The sequence below is a fragment of the Ranitomeya variabilis genome, chromosome 6 (genome assembly GCF_051348905.1).
Source record: "Ranitomeya variabilis isolate aRanVar5 chromosome 6, aRanVar5.hap1, whole genome shotgun sequence".
NCBI lineage: Eukaryota > Metazoa > Chordata > Amphibia > Anura > Dendrobatidae > Ranitomeya > Ranitomeya variabilis.
Window position 1 is genome coordinate 106,895,741 of NC_135237.1, and position 9,928 is coordinate 106,905,668.

A 9,928-nucleotide genomic window follows, 5' to 3' on the forward strand; every position below is an offset into this window, starting at 1 on the left:
ATTCTGTAATGCTGTAGATAAGCCCCCGATGTACTCTGAAAGATAAGAAAAACAGGTTAGATTATACTCACCCAGGGGCGGTCCCGGTTCGGGTGGGTCCAATGGGTGTCGCAGTCCGGCGCCACCTTTCTTCATGCGATGACGTCCTCTTCTTTTCTTCCTGCCATGGCTGCTGAGCAGGCGTACTTTATCTGCCCTGTTGAGGGCAAAGTACTGCAGTGCGCAGGCGCCAGGCCTCTCTGACCTTTCCCGGCGCCTGCGCACTGCAGTACTTTGCTCGGCCTTTAACAGGGCAGACAAAGTACGCCTGCGCAGGAGCCGCAGCAGGAAGAAAAGAAGAGGACGTCATCACATGAAGATGGGAGGCGCCGAACCCGGACTGCGACACCTATCAGAACCGAACCGGGACCACCCCTGGGTGAGTATAATCTAACCTGTTTTTCTTATTTTTCAGGGTACATCGGGGGCTTATCTACAGCATTACAGAATGCTGTAGATAAGCCCCTGATGCCGGTGGCCGCAGCTCATACTCGAATTTTGGGGGTGACAGATTCCTTTTAAGCTTGGCAGCCTGGCTTCTGAAGCCTCAATCCTGAAAGCCACAGGTCTCTCAGATGCAGTCATAAGTACCCTGCAAAAAAAGCAGGAAACAGGTCACAAATGTCAACTATTCCAAGATATGGAAGACCTTCTCTGTGTGACATGGATTTACCTACCCCCATCGATCCATTTCATCCTGATATTGCCAGGATATTAGACTTCCCACAGGACGGCCTATCGAAAGGGTTAAGACCTAGTACCATGAAAGTCCAGGTGTCGGCCCGGATTTCCTTTTTTAACACAAAACCTGGCGGACAACCAATGGATAAAGAGGTTCATGATAGCAGTCTCTAGAATTTGTCCAAGGAGGTCCAATGTAATTCCATCTTGAGACCTGAATATGGTATTGAAGGGTCTTGCTATCCTGCCCTTTGATCCTATGGCCCAAATCCAAATGGACAAACTATCTTGGAAAGTGGCCTTATTGGTAACCATTACGACAGCAAGGAGGACTGGCGAGATACAGGCCCTATCCATCAGGGAACCTTATTTGAAAATCCGGGACGACAATCCTTCGCCTAGACCCTTCCTTCCAATGGTAACATCTGAATTTCACATGTCCCAGAAAATAATTCTTCATTCCTTTTGTCAGAACCCAAAGGGCGATAGAGAAGCAGAATTTCATTTTCTAGATGTTCAGAGAACCATCCTCTGAGTCAAACGGGACCTTGGAGAAAAGATCAAAACCTTTCTGTCCAATACTGTGGACCAAATAAAGGTAAGATAGCCTCCAAGAACTCTGGCGAACAGAATTAAAAAAGCAAATCACAGAAACGTAAAAATCAAGATTTATCTCCTCCTGAATCACTAATGGCTTATTCCACTAGAGCAGTATCCGTCTCTTGGGCTGAAAGGGCCAGTGTTTCTAACGAGCAGCTCTGCAGAGCTGCTAACTGGTCCTCAGTCCATACCTTTACTAAGCATTACAGATTAGAATATATATATATATATATATATATATATATATATATATATATATATATATATATATATATATATAAAAATCTAGCCTTTGGCAGGAAAGTCCTCCAGGCTATTGCCCCTCCTTATCGTTGTTACCGTAATTTCCATTTCTCCTGTGGTGCAGTCCTGGAGGGGGATTAGAGAAAATAGACTTACACGTATTAGTAATTTGGTTTTTAAGACCCTCTACAACAGCACGGGTAATTCCCACCCTATGAAACGTTATGTTCACTTGATTCCTTGGTGTTAATAAAAAAATTAAAGTATCCATACTGTGTGGTCCTTGGAAAAAACATGGAGTATGGAGGGATGGGAAGGGCTATTTAAACCTCGTGTTTCCTGTCCCTAATTAGGATGGGGTTGCAACCTCCAATGGTGATGTCGTAGAGCGTCAGACAAACCGAATTACCGTTAACTGTAACTTTTTTTTTTTTCCTTGCATGTCAAGCTTATTGATACCATAGATCAGAGCATGACAGATACGGGGGTGCTCTAGTTGGCCCCCAGCTGCCATAGCAACTAATCCACAAGTGGTCCAGGATACCGATGGCAGTCAATAGTGTCGTCCGCCATGTTGAAGTCTGTCAGTTGTGACGTGGCATGTAAGAGGTTAAAACTAATGCAATAAGAGTAAGCTCTGATCACATCATTTAATGTTGAGTGAAGGGTATGTAACAGGTGGCACCCACACAGCATGGAGCAGGTTCAACTTGAGCACACGCCATACAGTGATTTTGCACAGCAGCTGTACATGTACGGCAGCCGTCACTAATGGGTTAAACCACTGAATTATTTTATGTGAAGCCAGACTCCTGCATACGGGTCTGGCTTAGATAATAATACTCACTCCAGTGGAACACAAGGCATGTGCAGGGCCAAGTAGGTTGGCTGTCTCCAGCAAATTGTGAGTGACTTTGGCAATTATTTCCTTCAAGGAAGCAAACTTTGTCTAGGAAAAGTATTAAAAACAGCGTAAACCATTATGAAAGCACCATATGTATTTGGTTAGTCAGTCCCTATAGAAAAACACTAACTGCAAAGATGGGCATTTATAAGCAGATTCAGGATGCCCATTATTTCATGGTAACCACGTATACAAGGGACTTCAATGATCGCAGTTTATTTCTATAGCGCCAACATGGCCTGTAATGCTGTACACAGACTGTAATCATTCACTATAGAGTGAATCTGCAGACTATGAATATTACACTCACGTCTGAGGCACTGTTCCCCTGCTGCATGGTCAGCTTCCTCCTTAACAGAAAGATCTCACAGATCAGCCTCTGGTGCTCTCGTTTCAGCTGGAGAATGAGATCCTGAGCCTGCCTGCTCTTACATTTCTCAGCTTCTAGAGCAAGAGCCAGAGCCTTATTGTTCGCCTGGAAGCTCTTCACTGTTACAGAGCTGTTGCCTGAAGAGGAAAAGAATGAAATGTAATATTCGCAACGTACCCCTTCCCACAGATAAAGGGTAGAGCTCTTACCAATTATCTTGACTTTGGTGGATAAAGCCTTACTGACTGTGGCCACCTTTGCAAGCTTTTTTGTCCTCTTCTCTTTCATCCGCTCCTTTATGTCCTCCAGGCTGTCCTGAAAGCTCTTCTTTACACATCTTTCTTTAGACATCTTTTCAGAGGCTCAGTAGTCTGCAACATCATAATGAAAAAAATGCATCAAATAAATTGATCACAAAATAAAAAGAAATAAATATCACAAGACCAAAATAAATCATCTTTCTGCAAAAAACAAAAATACAGGGAGTTAGACGATTATTATTGTGCCATATTTGAGAAGAAAGGCTTTCCAAGCACTGATACACACAAAAACCACGTTTGTACATGACCCTCCCACCCGCAGAATGCATCCCTGCTGCGGTCGTGTCATAAACTGAGTGTAAGCAATTGGCAAGTCCACTGGGCCTCAAAGAGGGTTTCCAGACACATAAAATTGATTACCTTTGCTTGTTATAAAATTAGCAACTTAGTGGGGGTGTTTGACCACTACCATCAGCAGTTATTGGCACCGGCAGAGAATAAGAGCCCATCTGAAGTACACAGGAGTGGCCACCAAACAACGAACGGAGCGATGTAGGGCATCTCGGTACAATGCTTACATCTGGCTGTAGGAGACTTGAAGCTGTGATCATCCTATCTCCCGGCTGTAATGACAACCCATCGGCGCCCCACAATCAAGTCACATGTGTGCAGATGGGCAGGAGCGCTTCCGGCCAGCGGTCACTGATTGACAGTGCCATTTAACTGGTTAACAGCCATGGGTGGATCCGAGGTCCACCTGCATCTGTTAGAGGCATATGACAGCTGATCAGATCAGGGAAAGATGCAGGCTGAGCATTGAAGCGCGTATCAAAGGCAGGGACGTGACCGTTCACATACCTATCCGTGAAAGGCTGTGAAGGAGTTAAAGTAAGTTCCCTACCCGTAATATATTCACTAGCCGCAGTTCTCATCTGTTCTCCAGTCTTCTGCAGGTTATGAGCTGTCAGATCGCTCCAGTGTTTTCTGGGCGAGCTAGAAGTCACTACTCAATGGCAGCTGAGCACTTGTGACCGCTACCTCTACTGGTCAGTCAGAAGTGGCGGTCACAAGATGGCGAATAAGGACATTTATAAGAAAAAAAAAAATTAAGGCCCAAGGAAAACCTTTAACGAAAGGATTCATAAAAGTGCAACCTTCACTACCTCCCATAAATGTATTTTTCCCTTTCATCTGTTTTACAGAGCATGCAATTTTCAGTCCCCAGCAGAGGAAACTAGAATATCAAGCTGCAGATTTGGACTTGTGGTCAATTTACCAAAGTAAACTATTGTGCAAAGTAATTAAAGGGCCACTGTCACCCCCCTCCAGCCGTTATAAACTAAAAGAGCCACCTTGTGCAGCAGTAATGCTGCAGTCTAACAAGGTGGCTCTTTTAGTTTTTGATTCAGTTATTACCTCAATAAAGCGATTTGAAAATTGTCCACAAAGACCAGCTATTGTACCGGGAGGCGGTCCTAAGCGTCCTGTATGAATCCCCCAACGGCCGTCACTCTTCTCTTCAGGGGCGATGGTTTCCGCCCCCTGAGCGGTGTTTCTTCTTAAATCCGGCGCTTGCGCTGTTCTTTCCTGCCTGGGGCCTGCGCAGTGTTTACTGTGAGTCACAGCACAGACGCAGGGTGCCTGACTGCGCAGGTGCGGGCAGTGCGGCCGCCCTGTTCCTGAATCCCCGCCCCGCACTGTGTTATTCATCATGCACAGTGCGGGGCTGGCATTCCTGGGCATGCGCACTGCACTGCGCTGTTCAGGCCCTCCCCCATCTCGGACGTTCTCCCTTGTCTGACGTTCCCCCTGCTCCCCCGCCTTCCAGCATTGTTATTTTCGGCTGCCAGATTCCAAAAGCTGGTGAGGATTAGTGCAGTGCGCATGCCCAGGAATGCCAGCCCCGCACTGTGCATAATGAATAACAGTGCGGGGCGGGGATTCAGGAACAGGGCGGCCGCACTGCCCGCACAGGCGCAGTCAGGCACCCTGCGTCTGTGCTGTGACTCACAGTAAACACTGCGCAGGCCCCAGGCAGGAAAGAACAGCGCAAGCGCCGGATTTAAGAAGAAACACCGCTCAGGGGGCGGAAACCAGCGCCCCTGAAGAGAAGAGTGACGGCTGTTGGGGGATTCATACAGGACGCTTAGGACCGCCTCCCGGTACAATAGCTGGTCTTTGTGGACAATTTTCAAATCGCTTTATTGAGGTAATAACTGAATCAAAAACTAAAAGAGCCACCTTGTTAGACTGCAGCATTACTGCTGCACAAGGTGGCTCTTTTAGTTTATAACGGCTGGGGGGGGTGACAGTGGCCCTTTAACTTCAGAACCCAATTCACACTCAATGGGAAAAGTCCATGCATATGTTAGGGCTTGCTGCAGATTCTGCCATTTCAAAAGTGAATTTCAATGCTGTTCAACCAACAGCGATTCGGCCCCCATCCCCAACCAGGGGAAGGTTCATGCGTTTGTAGGGATGAGTACTGTCTTACCCTGTTCCTGAAGACAATAGATGTGTCATGTGAATACTGTTGTGCGGTTTTATATGCAAATATAATGTGTGGCTTATGTAATGTATTATGGTGATATACAGCATGTGAAGTGTTAATGCATAATGTAAATAGAGCATAAGATATAGAATAAGGATAATCATTTTAGCATGTAAGATGGGAAATGGTTAAGGATGGAACTAGCCCAGTGGGTGGGAACTAGTGCTGATAAAAGGGGAGAACTTCCTGGTTATAGGGAGTTCAGTGTTCGTGAAGGCCAAGCCCAGGTGCAGTGGGCTGCTAGGGTCAGCATGTGTCGCTCGTTCCATATAGATAGATAGAACAAAAAAGCAAAAAACAAAACCATAAGGAAGAGACCAATTATGTACATAAAATACAAAGTACGTAAGCAAAGCCCCAAGGAGTATGTAATAAATGCGATTGATAAATCGGTGTCCAGGTAGGCAAAAAACGGAGGACGTCTGGCTTCATAGACAATTGAAAATTGATCAGATGCAAAATAGATATGCAGGAAGCGTAGAGCAGGACTGACCATAAGAAGTGGAGAGTGATGGAAGAGAGGACACTTGTCCGATGGATGGCGACAGAAGCTCCTATAGAGAGTGAAAAAGAATGAGGACCTGAAGCTGATGCTGCAGTAAAGGCCAGCAAAGAACATAAACACATACCACAAGATACCCAAGAGGACTAGGAAGTACAGGGATCCGGAACGGCACGAACAGGGAGCAGCGTTCCTAGAGGCACTGTGAACGAGAGTCAGGGAGCTGGTCAGAGAGAAATGTACCTGTGGGTCCAGCAGGAGGGAGGACGGCGGTAGTGTCAGGCGTCATAGGTGGTCGGGTAAAACTAGCAGCCAGACCGGAAGTGTGGTGGGGTGGGAGGGCGCGCGCGCGCAGGATGCGAGAGGGAGGCTAGAAACGCACGCTGTGTGGCACGCAATAGGTAGTGGAGCGCAGCGCTGTGTTCGCGCATGCGCAGGAGGCAAGAGGCGTCCATACATAATAGGGACGCGGCCGGCGAGTATTGAACTCGCAGGCTGAATGTGTTGTGGGCGTGTCAGGAGAGCGGCAGTCTTTGTGAACTGCAGCGCTGATTGGTTCATCAGGGCATCGAAGGCGGTGCATTTAGGAGCGCGCTCTGTTCCTGAGATAGGCTTGCAATATGGAAGGAGCACATTCAGGAGCGCGCATTTATACCTTTCGGCGCGCATTTCGAATGTAAGGAAGCGCGCATTCAGGATCGCGGATCCGTATTCTGCCTGTAGTGAGCCGTTGCGTTTATTCCCAGCGGATCCGTATTCTGCCTGTAGTGAGCTGTTGCGTTTATTCCCAGCGTATCCGTATTCTGCCTGTAGTAACCTGTTGCCTTTATTTCCAGCGGATCCATATTCCCCTTATTACCCCATATCCCACCGCTACAGGGGAGTGGGAAGAGAGTGACCAAGTGCCAGAATAGGCGCATCTTCCAGATGTGCCTTTTCTGGGGTGGCTGGGGGCAGATGTTTGTAGCCAGGGGGGGCCCAATAACCATGCTCCCTCTCTAGGCTATTAACCCCTTAATCCCATATGAGGTACGATCCCGGCAAGGTGACCTGGGACTTAATTCCTAGTGACGGGATAGTAAGTCATACTGTTTAATGCGACATCGCGACTTAAGTCACGGTGATCGTATTACATTTCCGGCGCCATCTTACCTGCAGGAAGATGGCGTTGGCATCCCAGGGCCTGGCTCCGCCCCCCAGGCCTCATGATCGCTGTGATTGGCTGTTCAATTCTGAACAGCCAATCACAGCGTTTCTCATTGTTTCAGCCAATCGGAGCGGCTGAAATAATGAGGTCCCAGGCTAGGATCAAGTATAGTGATGGGCAGTCCGGCTCTTTTTGGTGATCCGGCTCTCATGGCTCCGCTCACCAAAAAGAGCCGGCACTTTCGGCTCATGAACCGGCTCTTTTTGGATCGTATTAGATCCCTATTGAGTACCTGTTCATGCGTCCGAAACTCCGCCCACCTACCGCAGAAACTCCACCCACTTCTTAGAGAGCCAATTAAATTGAAGAGTGGGCGGGGTTTTGCTCAAGTAGGCGGAGTTACGCCCCCGAAGTCCGGGATTTTACGCCCAGTGAGAGCCATTGAGGGATTTTAGTGGCTCTCACTGGTGTGCCGGCTCCCATCGTTCACAGCAGGGAGACGGCTCTTTGTGTCAGCTCGTTCGCGAACGACACATCACTAATCGAGTACCCCCAGATTGGTGTGATCGCCGATCGATTCGATCGCGCCAATCGCAGGGCACAGCGGCGGTATTACCGAGCTGTGCTCTGCTGTACCCAGCTGTCCCCTGCTGTAGTGGCCTGGATCGGTGCTGCAATCGCACCGATCGCAGGCCAGAGACTAGTGCAGGCCCAGCAGGGCTATCGACGATCGCGCCAATTATAGGGCACAGCAGCGGTCACGTTGTGACCGCTGTGTGCCCTGCTGGTGACCTGGCTGTGACCTGCTTAGGATCGGAGGGATCCTAGGCAGTTGCCATGGTCACCAGGGATTGGTGGGATCGATGTTATCATTCGATCCCACCAATGACAGCTCACATCAGCAGTGTGACCGCTCTGTGACCTGTCTGTCACCTGCAGGTGACCTGTCTGACCGCTCTGCAGGGGTCCCCACTCTAGCTGAGGACTCCTGCAGAGTGGTCACACAGCCAGATCTTGTCTTGCTGGGCCTTGTGGTGCTACAGAAGCCTGTAACACCACAATCCCCTGCGTTAGAAAAGAGCGAAAGAAAGAAAACCGAAGAAAGAAGAGAGACTACAAATGTAAGCGTTAACAGCCCCTACTCGATCTCTCTTCACCCCCCTCTTTTTTAACCCCCTCCATCCCTCTTTGCGCCGCCTCCGTGCGCACGTTTAGCAGCCGCCGAGCGTTGATTGGTGACGCAGTTCACCGATCAACACTCGTGCTCGCTTTTTTTTCCATCAGCCCCCTTTGCCCAATTCCGTACACCCATCCCGCAGCCGCCAAACTTTGATAAGTGACGCAGTTCACTTATCAGAGCGTGTGCCTGCCGTTTTCCTTTTTTTTTTTTCACCACACCTCTGCGCACACCCAGCAGCCGCCAAACTTTGATAAGTGACGCGGTTCATTTATTAAAGCTCTCGTGCCTGCCGTTTTCTTTTTTTTTTTTTTTTTTTTTTTCACATCTCCGTGCGCTCATCCAGCCGCCACATCTAACCCGTGCCTTCCTTTTCTTTTTTCTTTTCACATCTGCTTGCGCTCACCCAGCCGCCGCGTCTATCCCGTGCCATCCTTTTCTTTTTTTTTCACATCTTGCGCTCACCCAGCCGCCGCGTCTAACCCGTGCCTTCCTTATCTTTTTTTTTTCACATCTCTGCGCACACCCAGCAGCCGCTGAACTTTGATAAGTGACGCAGTTCACTTATCAGAGCTAGGGCCTGCTGTTTTAGACTTTTTTTTCCCTTTTTTTTCCTTTAGCTTTTTCTTTTCAGAGTAGTTTGCACCAAGCACTATCCCACCCACACTTACACAGTTACCAATAAAGTACACCCAAGCACCACACTTACAAAAAAAAGTCCCGCTCGTCCCAACAGCGCTAGTCAGCGGAGGATACATATTCTTTCCTTGCCTCCGAGACTGATAGCGAGGGAGAGGATCCCGCTTTTCTTTATTTTTCAGATTCTTCCTCATCCTCTTCCCACTCCTCATCTTCCTCCTCCGGCCCTGCGGAACCGCCACGCAGACGCCGCAGGACAGAAGATGAGGCAAGGCCCATCATTGATGAAGATGATGAAGCTCCCACCATTGCTGAAGACGAACCAGCGCACCCCACTGCGGACCCCATATGGACCTCTCCACCCGAAAATTACGAGCCACTGATTCCTGATTTTGTGGCAGAGTTGGAGCGGCCCCCAAACGCAGGGCAGCGGGGTACTCGGTACCGGGTCTCTCTCTCGGTTCTGGGGATGTCACGGTGGCCTGACCCAGTCCGTGGCCCTGCTAAGGGGCGCCCAATAAAAGGTAGTAAATGTAGCTGGTGGTGTAGGTTGCAGTAAATGACGAGGACACAGGGTTGCAGTCTCTTTACCTCTTTACTGAAGGCTTCGGCATCCGCAATCCAGAGCACTGCTAACAGGGCTGGCTGAGACCGGCCGGTCCAAAGGCACATCCAGAGTTCCCTTTGCAGGTGGAAATCAGTAGCCTACCTACTAGCACCTGGGTGTTGTAGTACTTCCCTGCTGAGCACCACGGGATAGTCCTCACAACTGTCGTGTATGTTTCTGTTCTTTCTCTCCGTCCCCCAGATGATAT

General features: G+C 48.7%; 1 protein-coding gene across 6 annotated transcripts in view; it reads right to left on the reverse strand.

Moving 5' to 3' along the window:
• Positions 1-6,623, reverse strand: part of SGO1 (shugoshin 1) — a 32,984-nt gene extending 26,361 nt beyond the window's left edge. The window contains exons 1-5 of one of the 6 annotated variants that reach the window (XM_077268892.1): positions 6,278-6,415; positions 6,142-6,202; positions 3,047-3,208; positions 2,778-2,974; positions 2,411-2,512 (exon numbers count right to left, since the gene is read on the reverse strand). In XM_077268892.1, the coding sequence (XP_077125007.1) occupies positions 2,411-2,512; positions 2,778-2,974; positions 3,047-3,188 (441 nt within the window). In that variant the 5' untranslated portion in view covers positions 3,189-3,208; positions 6,142-6,202; positions 6,278-6,415. Of the gene's footprint in view, positions 1-2,410; positions 2,513-2,777; positions 2,975-3,046; positions 3,209-6,141; positions 6,203-6,277 lie in introns of all 6 variants that reach the window. The other 5 variants (XM_077268889.1, XM_077268890.1, XM_077268895.1 and 2 more) reach the window with 5 other exon arrangements.
• Between the last annotated feature and the right edge of the window lie 3,305 nt (positions 6,624-9,928).